Source organism: Coregonus lavaretus, assembly GCF_964263955.1.
Source record: "Coregonus lavaretus genome assembly, chromosome: 30".
Lineage (NCBI taxonomy): Eukaryota > Metazoa > Chordata > Actinopteri > Salmoniformes > Salmonidae > Coregonus > Coregonus lavaretus.
Window position 1 is genome coordinate 37,598,967 of NC_140017.1, and position 20,348 is coordinate 37,619,314.

At 47.9% G+C, this 20,348-nt stretch overlaps 1 protein-coding gene across 1 annotated transcript in view; it reads left to right on the top strand.

Annotated features, from left to right (window-relative positions):
* The first annotated feature begins 15,122 nt into the window (after nucleotides 1–15,122).
* The window catches only part of LOC311105440 (protein phosphatase 1D-like), a 30,577-nt gene continuing 25,351 nt past the window's right edge, over nucleotides 15,123–20,348 (top strand). Inside the window, exon 1 of the mRNA XM_084147590.1 lies at nucleotides 15,123–15,785. Within this exon, the coding sequence (XP_084003716.1) occupies nucleotides 15,257–15,785 (529 nt within the window). The 5' untranslated portion in view covers nucleotides 15,123–15,256. The remainder of the gene's footprint in view (nucleotides 15,786–20,348) is intronic.

The following is a 20,348-nucleotide window of genomic DNA, read 5'->3' on the forward strand; positions in this document are numbered from 1 at the left end:
TGGACTTACCCTCTGCTGCCTGCGCCTGATTCCACACCACACCTATACACAGCGCCTTGACAGAATTACACACCACATAATGGAATCAGCAGGAGCACCCGTCGACACCATGGAGGAGCGTCTCCTTGGACAAGAGCACCGGATCAACCGTATCGGGCACGCCTTGGAGGGCGTCATGGACACCCTTCGTCGATGGGAGACCAGCGGGGTTCCCACAGCCCCACCTATCGCACCATCACCTTCACCACCGGACAGCCAGCCCGTCCATCGACCGGAACCCAGTGGGATTCGGCTCTCGCTCCCGAGGGCGTACGACGGCACCGCTGCCGGGTGTCAGGGGTTCCTCCTACAAGTGGAGCTCTACCTGGCCACCATACACCCGGCGCCCTCGGGATACGAGAGCGTTTCCGCCCTCATCTCCTGTCTCACCGGCAAGGCGTTGGAGTGGGCCAACGCCGAATGGAGGGGAATAGACGCCGCCACAGTCACCTACGCGGAGTTCTCCCGTCGCTTCCGTGCGGTCTTCGACCATCCACCAGAGGGGAGAGCGGCGGGGGAACGTCTATTCCACCTCCGACAGGGGATGAGGAGCGCTCAGGCGTTTGCGCTGGAGTTCCGGACTCTAGCGGCTGATGCGGGGTGGAATGAGAGGGCCCTCATAGACCACTTCAGATGCAGCCTTCGGGAGGACGTCCGCAGGGAGTTAGCCTGCAGGGACACCACACTCACCTTTGACCAGCTGGTGGACATGGCCATTCGACTGGACAACCTGCTGGCGACCCGCGGACGTCCCAGGTGGGGGCCCCCCATTCCACCCTCCAGCGCCTCCGAGCAGTGTCCGATGGAGCTTGGAGGTGCTGGCGCTAGAGGGAGAAGAGGTAGGAGCCCGAGGGGGGCAGTCTCCTGCACCAAGTGTGGGCGCGGAGGGCACACCGCGGCTAGGTGCTGGGGAGGGTCCCCTGGTGAGGGAGAGAGCAGGTCATACAGTGGGGAGTCCACCCAGGTGAGTAGGCGCCCTACTTACCCAGAGCTTTCTGTCGTTCACTTTACCTTACCTGTTTGTTTCCCACAGGTTGCACCTCGGTCCCAGCATAAGGCGCTAGTCGATTCAGGCGCAGCTGGGAATTTTGTAGACCGGAGATTCTGTGTTAAGTTAGGGATTCCCCTCCTTCCAGTCGAAAACCCCTTTCCTGTACATGCCCTAGATAGTCGTCCGTTAGGATCTGGGTTGATTGGGGAGGTCACAGCGCCACTTAGGATGATGACGCAGGGGGGTCATGAGGAGACGATTCAACTCTATCTTATCGACTCTCCTGCGTATCCGGTGGTACTGGGGCTTCCCTGGTTGATGACCCATGATCCTACTATTTCGTGGCGAGAGAAAGCTCTTAAAGGGTGGTCTGCTCAGTGTGAGGGGTTATGTCTGGGTGTTTCCGTAGGGGCGACCTCGGTGGAGAGTCCGAACCAGATGCCAGCACTGCACATTCCTCCTGAGTATGAGGATTTGGCGCTCGTGTTCAGTAAGACCAGAGCGGCACAGTTGCCACCTCATAGACAAGGGGATTGTGCGATAGACCTCCAGACAGGAGCAGCGCTTCAGCGGAGCCATGTGTATCCTTTGTCACCTTTCTCCTCCTTTGTCACAGGAGGAGAAAAGGGCAATGGAGACTTACATTGCCGAGTCTCTGAGACAGGGATACATACGGACCTCCACTTCTCCCGCGTCCTCGAGCTTCTTTTTTGTGAAGAAAAAGGATGGAGGTTTGCGTCCATGTATTGATTACCGCGGTCTCAATCAGGTGACGGTGAAGTACAGCTATCCACTTCCTCTGATTGGGACCATGACGGAGTCCTTACACGGGGCAAGGTTCTTCACAAAATTGGATCTCAGGAGCGCATATAACTTGGTGCGTATTAGGGAGGGCGATGAGTGGAAGACAGCATTTAGTACTACATCCGGCCATTACGAGTATCTCGTCATGCCATATGGGTTAATGAATGCTCCATCAGTCTTCCAATCGTTTGTAGACGAACTTTTCCGGGACATGCAGGCGCAGGGAGTAGTGGTGTACATAGATGATATTCTTGTGTACAGTGCTACTCGGGCCGAGCATGTAGCCCTGGTGCGCAGGGTATTGAGGAGACTGTTGGAGCATGACCTGTATGTCAAAGCTGAGAAATGTCTGTTCTTCCAGGAGTCAGTTTCCTTTTTGGGTTACCAGTTGTCTGCGTCAGGGGTGAGAATGGAGGTGGACCGAGTGTCCGCCGTGCGTAATTGGCAAACCCCAACTACGGTTAAAGAGGTGCAGCGGTTCTTGGGTTTTGCGAATTACTACCGGAGGTTTATCCGGGGTTTTGGACAGGTGGCAGCTCCCATAACGTCTCTTCTGAAGGGGGGTCCGGTGCGCTTGCAGTGGTCAGCGGAGGCGGACAGGGCCTTTGGGAGACTGAAGGACCTGTTTACCTCGGCCCCGGTGTTGGCGCACCCGGATCCCACTTTACCCTTCCAAGTTGAGGTAGACGCGTCTGAGGCCGGTATCGGGGCAGTTCTTTCTCAACGATCCGGTACACCACCTAAGCTCCGCCCCTGTGCTTTTTATTCTAAGAAGCTCAGTCCGGCGGAGCGGAATTATGACGTAGGGGACAGGGAGCTGTTAGCCGTAGTACAGGCCCTAAAGGTGTGGAGGCATTGGCTTGAGGGGGCTCAGCACCCTTTCCTCATTCTGACCGACCATCGTAACCTGGAATACATTCGGGCAGCTAGGAGACTGAATCCTCGCCAGGCTCGATGGACTATGTTTCTCGCCCGGTTTGTGTTCAAGATCACTTACATCCCTGGGTCCCAGAACGGGAAGGCAGATGCTCTGTCCCGTCGGTATGACACGGAGGAGAGGTGCGTGGAGTCCATTCCCATACTACCGGAGTCTTGTCTGGTGGCACCGGTGGTGTGGGAGGTCGATGCGGAGATCGAGCGGGCGTTACGCACCGAGCCTAGTCCTCCACAGTGTCCGGTGGGTCGGGTGTACGTCCCGCTCGAGGTCCGGGATCGGCTGATTTATTGGGCTCACACGTCCCCCTCCTCTGGACATCCGGGTATTGGCCGGACGGTGCACTGCCTTAGTACGAAGTACTGGTGGCCAACGTTAGCCAGGGATGTGAGGGTTTATGTCTCCTCCTGCTCAGTGTGTGCCCAGTGTAAGGCGCCCAGACACTTGCCCAGGGGTAAATTACAGCCCCTGCCCGTTCCACAACGACCCTGGTCTCACCTGTCGGTGGATTTTGTTACCGATCTTCCCTCAGAACAGGGGAATACCACCATCCTGGTCGTTGTGGATCGGTTCTCGAAGGCCTGTCGTCTCCTTCCAATGCCGGGTCTTCCTACGGCCCTACAGACCGCTGAGGCTCTATTTACTCACGTCTTCCGGCATTACGGGGTGCCCGAGGATATAGTGTCCGATCGAGGCCCCCAGTTTACCTCCAGAGTATGGAGAGCATTTATGGAACGTTTGGGGGTCTCGGTGAGCCTTACCTCGGGTTACCACCCGGAGAGTAATGGGCAGGTTGAACGAGTCAACCAGGATGTGGGTAGGTTTCTGAGGTCATATTGTCAGGGCCGGCCGGAGGAGTGGGCGAGATATGTGCCCTGGGCCGAGATGGCACAGAACTCTCTCCGCCACTCCTCCACCCAACTAACCCCTTTTCAGTGTGTATTAGGGTACCAGCCGGTTCTGGCACCATGGCATGAGAGCCAGATCGAGGCCCCCGCTGTGGATGAGTGGGTGCGGCGCTCGGAGGAGACGTGGGACGCTGCACACGTCCATCTGCAGCGTGCCATACGTCGACAGAAGACGAGCGCCGACCTACACCGCAGTGAGGGGCCAGTGTACGCACCTGGAGATCGAGTCTGGCTCTCCACCAAAAACCTGCCCCTCCGCCTGCCCTGCCGGAAGCTGGGTCGGCGGTTTGTGGGGCCTTTTAAAGTCCTGAGGAGATTGAACGAGGTGAGTTACAGGTTAGAACTACCTATTGATTACAAGAATATTAACCCCTCGTTCCATGTGTCTCTCCTCAGGCCGGTGGTAGCTGGTCCACTCCAGGACTTTGAGATTGAGGAGACTCCTCCGCCCCCGTTGGACATCGAGGGGGCTCCGGCGTACACGGTTCGGACCATCCTGGATTCGAGACGCCGGATGGGGGGTCTCCAATATCTCGTGGAGTGGGAGGGGTACGGTCCGGAGGAGCGGTGCTGGGTGCCAAGGAGGGACATTCTGGATCCGTCCCTGATGACCGAATTCCATCGTGGTCATCCTACGCGCCCTGCTCCGCGTTCCCCTGGTCGTCCCCGAGGCCGGAGGCGGCGCGCGGCTGGAGGCGGCGCGCGGCTGGAGCCGCGCGTCAAGGGGGGGGTACTGTCACGGTTTCGGCCGAGGCGGCTCCTCCTCCTTGTTCGGGCAGGTTTCGCCGGTCGTCGTCTCCGGAGTTCTAGCTGCCACCGCTCTATGTTTCTTGTTTGTTTGGTTTTGTCTGTTAGTCACACCTGTTTTGTGTTAGGTCTCATTTAGCACCCTATTTAGTTTCCTTGTTGTTAGGTTAGTGTTGTGTGTAATTGTTCGTGTCGTGGTTGCGCTACCTGTTTCGGTACGCTATTTTCCGTAGTTTCCTCCTTGTTGTTAGGAGAGATTTACGCACCTGTGTGTGCGCTTGCATTACGCCTGTGTGCGTCTTTTTGCCTCCGGGCTGTTGTGGATTATTTTTGTGCTAGTAAAGTCTTGTTGGACTTACCCTCTGCTGCCTGCGCCTGATTCCACACCACACCTATACACAGCGCCTTGACATATCTATAGCACCTATGAATAGCTATGCCGCAAATAACCAAATGAAGTTGGAATACAGCACGTTTAGACTTTGGAACCTGTGGTAAGTTTCACAAAGTTATTAGGATCAGAGTACGTACCAACTCGGTACATATTTGGGACACACCACTTTGTACTGCAGCAAAAACATGGAACACATCTGTGATCTCTCCGTAGCCGATGTGAGCAAGACCTTTAAACTGGTCAACATTCACAAGGCCGCAGGGCCAGACGGATTACCAGGACGCGTACTCAGAGCATGCGCTGACCAGATTGCAAGTGTTTTTTCACTGACGTTTTCAATCTCTCCCTGACCCAGTCTTTAATAACTACATGTTTCAAGCAGACCACCATTGTCCCTGTGCCCAAGAACGGCAAGGTAATCTGTCAAAATGACTATCGCCCCGTAGCACTCACAGCCATAAAATGCTTTGAAAGGCTGGTCATGGCTCACATCAACACCATCATCCCAGACACCCTGGACCCACTCCAATTAGCATACCGCCCCAACAGATCCACAGATGACGCAATCTTTATTGCGCTCCACACTGCCCTCTCCCACCTGGACAAGAGGAACACCTATGTGAGAATGCTGTTCATTGACTACAGCTCAGCGTTCAACACCATAGTGCCCTCCAAGCTCATCACTAAGCTAAGGAACCAGGGACTGAACACCTCCCTCTGCAACTGGATCCTGGACTTCCTGAATGGCCACCTCTAAGGTGGTGAGGGTAGGCAACAAGACATCTGCCACACTGACCCTCAAACGGGGGCCCCTCAGGGGTGCGTGCTTAGTCCCCTCCTGTACTCCCTGTTCACCCACGCAGGACTCCAACACCATCATTACGTTTGCTGACGACACGACGGTGATAGGCCTGATCACCGACGACGATGAGACAGCCTATAGGGAGGTCGTCAGTGACCTTCCAGCGTGTTCCCAGGACAACAACCGCTCCCTCAACGTCAGCAAGACAAAGGAGCTGATTGTGGACTACAGGAAATGGAGGGCCGCGCACGCCCCCATCCACATCAACGGGACTGTAGTGGAATGGGTCGAGAGCTTCAAGTTCCTCAGTGTACACATAACTAAGGAAATAACATGGTCCACACACACCAACACAGTCGTGAAGAAGGCACGAAAATGCCACTTCCCCCTCAGGAGGCTGAAAATATTTGGCATGGGCCCTCAGATCCTCAAAAAGCTATACAGCTGCACCATTGATAGTATCTTGACTGGCTGCATCACCACTTGGTATGGCAATTGCTTGGCATCCGAACGCAAGGCGTTACAGAGGGTAGTGCGTACGGCCCAGTACATCACTGGGGCTGAGCTCCCTGCCACCCAGGACCTCTATACCAGGCGGTCTCAGAGGAAGACCCTAAAAATGGTCAAGGACTCCAGCTATCCAAGTCATAGGCTGTTTTCTCTGCTACCGCACGGCAAGCGGTACCGATGCACCAAGTCTGGAACCAACAGGACCCTGAACAGCTTCTACCCCCAAGCCATAAGACTGCTAAATAGTTAACCAAATGTCTACATTGACCCTTTTTGCACTAACTCTTTTGACTCATCACATATGCTGCGTCTACTGTTTATTATCTATCCTGTTGCCTAGTCATTTTATCCCTACCTATAAGTACACTGAACAAAAATATAAACTCAACACATAAAGTGTTAGTCCCATGTTTCATGAGCTGAATTAAAACATCCCAGAAATGTTCCATACGCACAAAAAAGCTTATTTCTCGCAAATGTTGTGCTCAAATTTGTTTACATCCCTGTTAGTGAGCATTTCTCCTTTGCCAAGATAATCCATCCACCTGACAGGTGTGGCATATCAAGAAGCTGATTAAACAGCATGATCATTACACAGGTGCACCTTGTGCTGGGGACAATATAAAGCCACTCAAATATGCAGTTTTGTCACACAAACACAATGCCACAGATGCCTCAAGTTTTGAGGGAGCGTGCAATTGGCATGCTGACTGCAGGAATGTCCACCAGAGCTGTTGCCAGTGAACTGAATGTTCATTTCTCTACCATAAGCCGCCTCCAGCGTCGTTTTAGAGAATTTGTCATTACGTCCAACCGGCCTCACAACCACAGACCACGTGTAACCAGCCCAGGACCTACACATCCGGCTTCTTCACCTGCAGGATCGTCTGAGACCAGCCACCCGGACAGCTGATGAAACTGTGGGTTTGCACAACTGAACAATTTCTGCACAAACTGTCAGAAACTGTCTCAGGGAAGCTCATCTGCGTGCTCGTCATCCTCACCAGGGTCTTGACCTGACTGAAGTTCGGCATCGTGACCGACTTCAATGGGAAAATGCTCACCTTCAATGGCCACTGGCACGCTGGAGAAGTGTGCTCTTCACGGATGAATCCCGGTTTCAACTGTACCGGGCAGATGGCAGACCGCGTGTATGGCGTCGCGTGGGCGAGCGGTTTGCTGATGTCAACGTTGTGAACAGAGTGCCCCATGGTGACAGCGGGGTTATGGTATGTGCAGGCATAAGCTACAGACAACGAACACAATTGAATTTTATCAATGGCAATTTGAATGCACAGAAACACCGTGATGAGATCCTGAGGCCCATTGTCGTGCCATTCATCCACCGCCATCACCTCATGTTTCAGGACGATAATGTGAGACAAGGATCTGTACACAATTCCTGGAAGCTGAAAATGTCCCAGTTCTTCCACGGCCTGAATGTTTGGGATGCTCTGGATCGACATGTACGACAGCATGTTCCAGCGTGTTCCAGTTCCCACCAATATTCGCACAGCCAATGAAGAGGAGTGGGACAACATTCCACAGGCCACAATCAACAGCCTGATCAACGGTGGTCACACCAAGTACTGCCTGTTTTTCTGATCCACACCACTAGCTTTATTTTTAAGGTATCTGTGACCAACAGATGCATACAGTGCCTTGCAAAAGTATTCATCCCCCTTGGCGTTTTTCCTATTTTGTTGCAACCTGTAATTTAAATGGATTTGTATTTGTATTTCATGTAATGGACATACACAAAATAGTCCAAATTGGTGAAGTGAAATTTAAAAAATATCTTGTTTCGAAAAATTCTAAAAAATAAATGACGGAAAAGGGGTGCGTGCATATGTATTCACCCCCTTTGCTATGAAGCCCCTACATAAGATCTGGTGCAACCAATTACCTTCAGAAGTCACATAATTAGTTAAATAAAGTCCACCTGTGTACAATCTAAGTGTCACATGATCTGTCACATGATCTCAGTATATATACACCTGTTCTGAAAGACCCCAGAGTCTGCAACACCATTAAGCAAGCGGCACCATGAAGACCAAGGAGCTCTCCAAACAGGTCAGGGACAAAGTTGTGGAGAAGTACAGATCAGGGTTGGGTTATAAAAAAAAATCTTAAACTTTCAACATCCCACGGAGCACCATTAAATCTATTATTAAAAAATGGAAAGAATATGGCACCACAACAAACCTGCCAAGAGAGGGCCGCCCACCAAAACCAGGCAAGGAGGGCATTAATCAGAGAGGCAACAAAGAGACCAAAGATAACCCTGAAGGAGCTGTAAAGCTCCACAGCGGAGATTGGAGTATCTGTCCATAGGACCACTTTAAGCCGTACACTCCACAGAGCTGGGCTTTACGGAAGAGTGGCCAGTAAAAAGCCATTGCTTATAGAAAAAATAAGCTAACAAAAGCCATGTGGGAGACTCCCCAAACATATGGAAGAAGGTACTTTGGTCAGATGAGACTAAAATTGACCTTTTTGGCCATAAGAAAAACGCTATGTCTGGCACAGACCCAACACCTCTCATCATCCCGAGAACACCATCCCCACACTGAATCCAATTGAGAATCTGTGGTATGACTTAAAGATTGCTGTACACCAGCGGAACCCATCCAACTTGAAGGAGCTGGAGCAGTTTTTCCTTGAAGAATGAGCAAAAATCCCAGTGGCTAGATGTGCCAAGCTTATAGAGACATACCCCAAGAGACTTGCAGCTGTAATTGCTGCAAAAGGTGTCTCGACAAAGTATTTACTTTGGGGGTTGAATAGTTATGCATGCTCAAGTTCTGTTTTTTTGTCTTATTTCTTGTTTGTTTCACAAGAAAAAATATTTTGCATCTTCAAAGTGGTAGGCATGTTGTGTAAATCAAATGATACAAACCCCCCAAAAAATCTATTTTAATTCCAGGTTGTAAGGCAACAAAATAGGAAAAATGCCAAGGGGGGTGAATACTTTCGCAAGCCACTGTATCTGTATTCCCAGTCATGTGAAATCCATAGATTAGGGACGAATTCATTTATTTCAATTGACAGATGTCCTTATATGAACTGTAACTCAGTAAAATCTTTGAAATTATTGCATGTTGCGTTTATATTTTTGTTCAGTGTACATATTTGTATTTGTTTTTAATAGGGGTCCCCATTAGTTCCTGCCAAGGCAGCAGCTTCTCTTCCTGGGGTCCAAACACATTAAGGCACTTACATTACATATAAAACAGTACATCATATAACATTATTACACCACTACATATCTACAATACAACATGTATAATCCCACCATACAACAATATTACAATGTACGTGTGTGTAGAGTGTGTGTGCTAGCGTTTGTGTGTGTATGCGTGTGTCTGTACCCCTGTGTGTGTCTCTTCACAGTCCCCGCTGTTCCATAAGGTGTGTTTTTACCTGTTTTACCTGTTTTATCTGTTTCTACTGCTTACATCAGTTACTTGATGTGGAATAGAGTTCCATGTAGTCATGGCTCTATGTAGTACTGTGCGCCTCCCATAGTCTGTTCTGGACTTGGGGACTGTGAAGAGACCTCTGGTGACATGTCTTGTGGCGTATGCATGGGTGTCCGAGCTGTGTGCCAGTAGTTCAAACAGACAGCTCGGTACATTCAGCTTGTCAACACTTCTTACAAAAACAAGTAGTGCTGAAGTCAATCTCTCCTCCACTTTGAGCCATGAGAGACTGACATGCATATTATTAATGTTAGCTCTCCATGTACATTTAAGGGCCAGACCTGCTGCCCTGTTTTGAGCCAATTGTAATTTTCTTAAGTCCCTCTTTGTGGCACCTGACCACACTACTGAACAGTAGTCCAGGTGCGACAAAACTAGGGCCTGTAGGACCTGCCTTGTTGATAGTGCTGTTAAGAAGGCAGAGCAGGGCTTAATTATGGACAGACATCTCCCCATCTTAGCTACTGTTGTATCAATATGTTTTGACCATGACAGTTTACAATCCAGGATTACTCCAAGCAGTTTAGTCACCTCAACTTGCTCAATTTCCACATTATTCATAAAAAGATTTAGTTGAGGTTTAGTGAATGATTTGTCCCAAATACAATGCTTTTAGTTTTTGACATATTTAGGACTGACTTATTCCTTGCCACCCATTCTGAAACTAACTGCAACTCTTTGTTAAGTGTTGAAGTCATTTCAGTCGCTGTAGTAGCTGACGTGTATAGTGTTGAGTCATCCGCATACATAGACACACTGGCTTTACTCAAAGCCAGTGGTCTGTCGTTAGTAAAGATTGAAAAAAGGGCCTAGACAGCTGCCCTGGGGAATTCCTGATTCTACCTGGATGATGTTGGAGAGGCTTCCATTAAAGAACACCCTTTGTGTTCTGTTAGACAGGTAACTCTTTATCCACAATATAGCACAGGGTGTAAAGCCATAACACATACGTTTTTCCAGCAGCAGACTATGATCGATAATGTCAAAAGCCTCACTGAAGTCTAACAAAACAGCTCCCACAATATTTGTATCATCAATTTCTCTCAGCCAATCATCAGTCATTTGTGTAAGTGCTGTGCTTGTTGAATGTCCTTCCCTATAAGCGTGCTGAAAGTCTGTTGTCAATTTGTTTACTGTAAAATAGCATTGTATCTGGTCAAACACCATTTTTCCCAAAAGTTTACTAAGGGTTGGTAACAGGCTGATTGGTCGGCTATTTGAGCCAGTAAAGGGGGCTTTACTATTCTTAGGTAGCAGAATGACTTTTGCTTCCCTCCAGGCCTCACTTTCTAGTAGGCTTAGATTGAAGATGTGTCAAATAGGAGTGGCAATATCTACCTCAATTACCTCGTACCCCTGCACATACTATCATACTATCCAGGTCTGTGCCCAAACAGTTTGAGCTTCTACTTCTAAAAATCCACCTTTCCAGAAATAAGTCTCACACTGTTGCCGCTTGCTACAGACCCCCCTCAGCCCCCAGCTGTGCCCTGGACACCATATGTGAATTGATTGCCCCCCATTTATCCTCAGAGTTCGTACTGCTTGGTGACCTAAACTGGGATATGCTTAACACCCCGGCCATCCTACAATCTAAACTAGATGCCCTCGATCTCACACAAATTATCAACGAACCTACCAGGTACAACCCTAAATGTATTGCCCTACCTCCATAACTTACTACATTTGCACACACTGTATATATATTTTCTGTTGTATTTTTGACTTTATGTTTTGTTTACCCCATATGTACAGTGGGGGAAAAAAGTATTTAGTCAGCCACCAATTGTGCAAGTTCTCCCACTTAAAAAGATGAGAGAGGCCTGTAATTTTCACCATAGGTACACGTCAACTATGACAGACAAATTGAGGATTTTTTTTTCTCCAGAAAATCACATTGTAGGATTTTTAATGAATTTATTTGCAAATTATGGTGGAAAATAAGTATTTGGTCACCTACAAACAAGCAAGATTTCTGGCTCTCACAGACCTGTAACTTCTTCTTTAAGAGGCTCCTCTGTCCTCCACTCGTTACCTGTATTAATGGCACCTGTTTGAACTTGTTATCAGTATAAAAGACACCTGTCCACAACCTCAAACAGTCACACTCCAAACTCCACTATGGCCAAGACCAAAGAGCTGTCAAAGGACACCAGAAACAAAATTGTAGACATTTACATTTTACATTTTAGTCATTTAGCAGACGCTCTTATCCAGAGCGACTTACAGGAGCAATTAGGGTTAAGTGCCTTGCTTAAGGGCACATCGGCAGATTTTTCACCTAGTCAGCTTGGGGATTAGAACCAGCGACCTTTCGGTTACTGGCACAACGCTCTTACCCACTAAGCTACCTGCCTACCTGTAGACCTGCACCAGGCTGGGAAGACTGAATCTGCAATAGGTAAGCAGCTTGGTTTAAAGAAATCAACTGTGGGAGCAATGATTAGGAAATGGAAGACATACAAGACCACTGATAATCTCCCTCGATCTGGGGCTCCACGCAAGATCTCACCCAGTGGGGTCAAAATGATCACAAGAACGGTGAGCAAAAATCCCAGAACCACACGGGGGGGACCTAGTGAATGACCTGCAGAGAGCTGGGACCAAAGTAACAAAGCCTACCAGTAACACACTACACCGCCAGGGACTCGAATCCTGCAGTGCCAGACCTGTCCCCCTGCTTAAGCCAGTACATGTCCAGGCCGTCTGAAGTTTGCTAGAGTGAATTTGGATGATCCAGAAGAGGATTGGGAGAATGTCAGATGAAACCAAAATATAACTTTTTGGTAAAAACTCAACTCGTCGTGTTTGGAGGACAAAGAATGCTGAGTTGCATCCAAAGAACACCATACCTACTGTGAAGCATGGGGGTGGAAACATCATGCTTTGGGGCTGTTTTTCTGCAAAGGGACCAGGACGACTGATCCGTGTAAAGGAAAGAATGAATGGGGCCATGTATCGTGAGATTTTGAGTGAAAACCTCCTTCCATCAGCAAGGGCATTGAAGATGAAACGTGGCTGGGTCTTTCAGCATGACAATGATCCCAAACACACCGCCCGGGCAACGAAGGAGTGGCTTCGTAAGAAGCATTTCAAGGTCCTGGAGTGGCCTAGCCAGTCTCCAGATCTCAACCCCATAGAAAATCTTTGGAGGGAGTTGAAAGTCCGTGTTGCCCAGCGACAGCCCCAAAACATCACTGCTCTAGAGATCTGCATGGAGGAATGGGCCAAAATACCAGCAACAGTGTGTGAAAACCTTGTGAAGACTTACAGAAAACGTTTGACCTGTGTCATTGCCAACAAAGGGTATATAACAAAGTATTGAGAAACTTTTGTTATTGACCAAATACTTATTTTCCACAATAATTCGCTAATAAATTCATTAAAAATCCTACAATGTGATTTTCCACGGGTCAGTCTCACACACACGGGTCAGTCTCACACACACAGTCACAGATACACAACCTGTCCTATAGTCCCGTGTAACTCAGTTGGTAGAGCATGGCGCTTGCAACGCCAGTGTTGTGGGTTCGTTTCCCACGGGGGGCCAGTATGAAAATGTATGCACTCACTAACTGTAAGTCGCTCTGGATAAGAGCGTCTGCTAAATGACGTAAATGTAAAATGTAATACACACACATCGTTCAGTCACACACACACGCTGACAGAAACCACAGGAAACACCTACGGGTCAGATTTTATACTGTAGCAAATTTGGGGGGGTAGCCCAGTCACAGGGGCATTGGCAATGCTTTTTAGCACAGGATTAGGCTTGATCTGTCCCAGGAAACCGGCCCTAAATGTGTTGGTCTTAGTGTGAGTTTTAAAGGGTAACCATTTCCAACGTACGGTTATGTGTGTAGGAACGTGTGCCCCTACGCTGGTACCTCCCTGAGTACTTCAGAACCAACTATTACCGCTTCAAGGGGGACGTGTGGACGTTTGGCATCCTGCTGTGGGAGATGCAGACGTTTGGCGAGTTTTGTGTTCATAAACAATGGAAACAAAACATCTGCCATCACTTACAGCCTGTATGGATGGCTGCCCAGTGTCCATAATGATAACGACAGGCCTGAAAGATTGTATTCATCTAAACTTTATTTACCCAGATAAGTAATTGAGGACAACATTCTAAATTAAAAGTAATTATAACACCATGTTTGTGGTTCCCAGGCACCTTACCGCACCTTTACCGCACCTTACCGTACCTTACCGCACCTTACCCGGAGACGCCAGAGGCCGTGGTCTATTGCACCTGCGCCGGTCACAAGAACACAGACCTGTCCCTGAAGGCTGCAGGCCAGAGATGTGAGTGACCGTGACATCATTGATAGTGTTGTTGTAACGGCAGCGACAGGGTCGTATTCAGTAGGGCACAAGGTGGCAAAACAAAAACCTGTGTTCTTATTGGACAATTTCAGGTAGGACCACTTTGTTTAACCCTAACCCTTGGGTCTTTCAGCATGACAATGATCCCAAACACACCACCCAGGCAACGAAGGAGTGGCTTCGTAAGAAGCATTTCAAGGTCCTGGAGTGGCCTAGCCAGTCTCCAGATCTCAACCCCATAGAAAATCTTTGGAGGGAGTTGAAAGTCCATGTTGCCCAGCGACAGCCCCAAAACATCACTGCTCTAGAGGAGATCTGCATGGAGAAATGGGCCAAAATACCAGCAACAGTGTGTGAAAACCTTGTGAAGACTTACAGTGTGGTCCTCTGTAGCTCAGCTGGTAGAGCACGGCGCTTGTAACGCCAAGGTAGTGGGTTCGATCCCCGGGACCACCCATACACAAAAATGTATGCACGCATGACTGTAAGTCGCTTTGGATAAAAGCGTCTGCTAAATGGCATATTATATATATATATATATATTTTTTTTTACAGAAAACGTTTGACCTGTGTCATTGCCAACAAAGTGTATATAACAAAGTATTGAGAAACTTTTGTTATTGACCAAATACTTATTTTCCACCATAATTTGCAAATAAATTCATTCAAAATCCTACAATGTGATTTTCTGGATTTTTTTTGCTCATTTTGTCTGTCATAGTTGACGTGTACCTATGATGAAAATTACAGGCCTCTCATCTTTTTAAGTGGGAGAACTTGCACAATTGGTGGCTGACTAAATACTTTTTTTCCCCACTGTAACTGTGTTGTTGTTTTTATCGCACTGCTTTGCTTTATCTTGGCCAGGTCGCAGTTGTAAATGAGAACTTGTTCTCAACTGGCTTACCTGGTTAAATAAAGGTGAAAAAAAAAAAAACATTGACTTGGTACTGGTACCCTATGTATACAGTGTGTGTATATATATATATATACACACCTCGTGTTATTTTTCTCTCTGCACTGTTGGGAAGGGCCCCGTAAGTAAGCATTTCACTGTTAGTTAACCCGTTGTTTATGAAGCATTTACACATCCAGTAGGTGGCGCACTGGAGTATTTTCCAGAATCCCCCCCCCCCCCCCCGATACAGCTCTGACGTCAGTGCGTTTCTGAGCATGCCTACAAGACTCGAAAATAAACAAAGACCGAAAGCGGATGATTGATCATTAAGCTGCCATAAACTTAAGTTAAAATACTTTAAAGGCATTTTTTAGGTACTACAAACACTCAGCATCTGAAGCAAGACGTCCCTACGGCAATGGAAAACGCATTGTTGATGCGAGTGAGTGTTTTCTCCGACCAGGGAGGCAGGAAATACATGGAGGACGTTACCGAGGTTGTAGTGGAGCCCGAGCCGGGGGAAGACGAGCTTAACTCGGACGAACAAGATGATGCCAAAGGGGATAGCTCGACGGTCGACACTGTGCCTGAAAACGAGCAGCCTGATCGGACTGCAAACAACGAGCCTCTATCTGCCTCCACTACAGTTGCATGGACACAACATGTACAAAATGGGGACCGAAGTTGTGCAGCAGCTGCACTGGCAGTATCGACAGTGGAGAGTTCACCGGCTGCGGCCGAGAGTGATAACCGCCCCCGGCGTTCAGTGGCTTTCTTCGCGGTGTTTGATGGCCACGGAGGCCGCGAGGCAGCGCAATTCGCACGGGACTATTTATGGGAATTCATCAAGAAACAGCGGGGGTTTTGGTCCAAGGATGACGAGGAAGTGTGTGCAGCTATTCGTAAAGGCTTCGTCGCCTGCCACCATGCTATGTGGAAAAAGCTGCGTAAGTTAGAATCGTCCATATGTCTCGCTAACTATGTATATCGGTATTTGTTTTCGCATTTAGCTAGCAAGCCGCTAAGGATTAAATGGCCACCACAGGCTCCATGTGGTTTGGTTTCTCTGGCTTAGCTATCAACATAAACCTACCACTGCTGGCCATCTGTCAGTAGTAGAGCAAAGAAAGAGATCCCATGATTCCTACCTAAACCCCCAACCTATCAGGTCACACGCACAGGCGGGTCCGCGGGGCTCCGTGAAAATGTTTTTTCCGTGGTGCCTTCCTCCTCTGTTTGCATTTCGATACACGTTACAATGGTTTAGCTGATTGTTTGGAAAGAGGTTGCCGTGACATCGATGGCATAACAAATCAGGTTTATTGTTGGAGTAGGCAGCATGTGAGATCTGATGTTGTTGGTTGTAAAGGAGATGCATCATATTTATTGGATTTGGCAAGTCAATGCGTCCCATCTCCTCTTTTATCCGTTTGATGAACAAGTCTCTTTTCTTATCAGCTGTGAGGGCAGTTGTATTTAGGGCAGTCATCAGCGTTCTGCTCTGGATCTTTCAACTGCCCTGTCAAGTCAGTAGTACACAGCCTGCTCTACACCAGTGGTTTCCAAACTGAAACATTAAAGTTATCCTTTTTAGATAAAACTATACTAAATATATTAATGTCACCAAATAATTGATTAAAACACACTGTTTTGCAATGAAGGTCTACAGTAGCCTCAACAGCACTCTGTAGGGTAGCACCATGGTGTAGCCGGAGGACAGCTAGATTCTGTCCTCCTCTGGGTACATTGACTTCAATACAATACCTAGGAGGCTCATGGCTCTCACCCCCTTCCATAGACTTACACAGTAACTATGACAACTTCCGGAGGAGGTCCTCCAACATAGAGCTCTTGCAGCATGAACTGACATGTTGTCCACCCAATCAAAGGTTTAGAGAATGAATCTAGCTAGCACTGCACTGCAGTGCATCAAATGTGGTGAGTAGTTGACTCAAAGATAGAGAAAGACAATAATTGAACAGTTTTGAACAAATTCATTTGGTCAAAAATGAAGGAGAAGCAAGAGCGAGAGCTATATTTCGTTGCAGCTAGCTACAGTTGAAGTCGGAAGTTTACATACACTTAAGTTGGAGTCATTAAAACTTGTTTTTCAACCACTCCACACATTTCTTGTTAACAAACTATAGTTTTGGCAAGTCGGTTAGGACATCTACTTTGTGCATGACACAAGTAATTTTTCCAACAATTGTTTACAGACAGATTATTTCACTTATAATTCACTGTATCACAATTCCAGTGGGTCAGAAGTTTACATACACTAAGTTGACTGTGCCTTTAAACAGCTTGGAAGATTCCAGAAAATGATGTCATGGCTTTAGAAGCTTCTGATAGGCTAATTGACATCATTTGAGTCAATTGGAGGTGTACCTGTGGATGTATTTCAAGGCCTACCTTCAAACTCAGTGCCTCTTTGCTCGACATCATGGGAAAAGCAAAATAAATCAGCCAAGACCTCAGAAAAAATATTATAGACCTCCACGAGTCTGGTTCATCCTTGGGAGCAATTTCCAAACGCCTGAAGGTACCACACTCATCTGTACAAACAATAGTACGCAAGTATAAACACCATGGGACCACGCAGCCGTCATACCGCTCAGGAAGGAGACTCGTTCTGTCTCCTAGAGATTAACGTACTTTGGTGTGAAAAGTGCAAATCAATCCCAGAACAACAGCAAAGGACCATGTGAAGATGCTGGAGGAAACCGGTACAAAAGTATCTATATCCACAGTAAAACGAGTCCTATATCGACATAACCCGAAAGGCCGCTCAGCAAGGAAGAAGCCACTGCTCCAAAACCGCCATAAAAAAGCCAGACTACGGTTTGCAACTGCACATGGGGACAAATATCGTACTCTTTGGAGAAATGGCCTCTGGTCTGATGAAACAAACATAGAACTGTTTGGCCATAATGACCATCGTTATGTTTGGATTAAAAAGGGGGTGCTTGCAAGCCGAAGAACACCATCCCAACCGTGAAGCACGGGGGTGGCAGCATCATGCTGTGGGGGTGCTTTGCTGCAGGAGGGACTGGTGCACTTCACAAAATAGATGGCATCATGAGGAAGGAAAATTATGTGGATATATTGAAGCAACATCTCAAGACATCAGTCAGGAAGTTAAAGCTTGGTCGCAAATGGGTCTTCCAAATGGACAATGACCCCAACCATACTTCCAAAGTTGTGGCAAAATGGCTTAAGGACAACAAAGTCAAGGTATTGGAGTGGCCATCACAAAGCCCTGACCTCAATCCTATAGAACATTTGTGGGCAGAACTGAAAAAGCGTGTGCGAGCAAGGAGGCCTACAAACCTAACTCAGTTACAACAGCTCTGTCAGGAGGAATGGGCCAAAATTCACCCAATTTATTATGGGAAGCTTGTGGAAGGCTACCCGAAACGTTTGACCCAAGTTAAACAATTTAAAGGCAATGCTACCAAATACTAATTGGGTGTATGTAAACTTCTGACCCACTGGGAATGTGATGAAAGAAATAAAAGCTGAAATAAATAATTCTCTCTACTATTATTCTTACATTTCACGTTCTTAAAATAAAGTGGTGATCCTAACTGACCTAAGACAGGGAATTTTTACTAGGATTAAACGTCAGCAATTGTGAAAAACTGAGTTTAAATGTATTTGGCTAAGGTGTATGTAAACTTCCGACTTCAACTGTAGTTTTGCCTACTCAAACACCCGGCTCAAACAGAGAGGGATGCTATGTTAGCTAGCTGGCTATGGCTATCCAACACTGGAACTCTTCCAAGTCAAGGTAAGCTTTTGGTTTTATTAATTTATTGCCACTGGGGCCCGCCGGTGTAACTGCTAAACTGCTTGCTGACTGTACACTGTAATGCATGATTGTATCGGGTTTACTAACGCGTTAGTTCTAGTAGCTATGTTGACTATGACGTTAGCTAATATGGTGACAACGATGTAGGCTGTGTGTAGCGGTTATGATATGAAGGTTTGGCTTAGAAAGGTTTTTTCGCCTGGTCACAGACATCTGATGTGCACTGAAGCCCACGAGCGAAGGGAAAAGGTGAGAGGAGGACAACACGTAGATGCGAGAAGGAATTATCGAGCATGTGATCATACTGTTTGTATGTTTTCCATGTTTTTCCATCTACGTAACATTGCAAAAATCAGAAATTTTCTATCCAAAAATGATGCAGAAAAATTAATCCATGCATTTGTTACTTCTAGGTTAGACTACTGCAATGCTCTATTTTCCGGCTACCCGGATAAAGCACTAAATAAACTTCAGTTAGTGCTAAATACGGCTGCTAGAATCCTGACTAGAACCAAGAAATTTGATCATATTACTCCAGTGCTAGCTTCCCTACACTGGCTTCCTGTTAAGGCAAGGGCTGATTTCAAGGTTTTACTGTTAACCTATAAAGCGTTACATGGGCTTGCTCCTACCTATCTTTCCGAGTTGGTCCTGCCGTACATACCAATACGTACGCTACGGTCACAAGACGCAGGCCTCCTAATTGTCCCTAGAATTTCTAAGCAAACAGCGGGAGGCAGGGCTTTCTCCTATAGATCTCCATTTTTATGGAACAGTCTGCCTACCCATGTGAGAGACGCAGACTCGGTCTCAACCTTTAAGTCTTTACTGAAGACTTATCTCTTCAGTAGGTCATATGATTGAGTGTAGTCTGGCCCAGGAGTGTGAAGGTGAACGGAAAGGCTGGAGCAACGAACAGCCCTTGCTGTCTCTGCCAGGCCGGTTCCCCTCTCCACTGGGGTTCTCTGCCTCTAACCCTGTTGCAGGGGCTGAGTCACTGGCTTGCTGGTGCTCTTTCATGCCGTCCCTGGGAGGGGTGCGTCACTTGAGTGGGTTGAGTTACTGACGTGATCTTCCTGTCTGGGTTGGCGCCCCCCCCTTGGTTTGTGCTGTGGTGGAGACCTCTGTGGGCTATACTCAGCCTTGTCTCAGGATTATAAGTTGGTGGTTGGGGATATCCCTCTAGTGGTGCGGGGGCTGTGCTTTGGCGGAGTGGGTGGGGTTATATCCTTCCTGTTTGGCCCTGTCCGGGGGTTTCTTCGGATGGGGCCACAGTGTCTCCGGACCGCTCCTGTCTCAGCCTCCAGTATTTATGCTGCAGTAGTTTGTGTCGGGGGGCTGGGGTTAGTTGGTTATACCTGGAGTACTTCTCCTGTCTTATCCAGTGTCCTGTGTGAATTTAAGTATGCTCTCTCTAATTCTCTCGTTCTCTCTTTCTCTCTGAGAACCTGAGCCCTAGGACCATACGTCAGGACTACCGGGCATGATGACACCTTGCTGTCCCCAGTCCGCCTGGCCTTGCTGCTATTCCAGTTTCAACTGTTCTGCCTGCGGCTACGAAACCCCTACCTGTCCCAGACCTGCTGTTTTCAACTCTTAATGATCGGCTATGAAAAGCCAACTGAGAGACCTGAGCCCTAGGACCATACGTCGGGACTACCGGCCGTGGTGACTCCTTGCTGTCCCCAGTCCGCCTGGC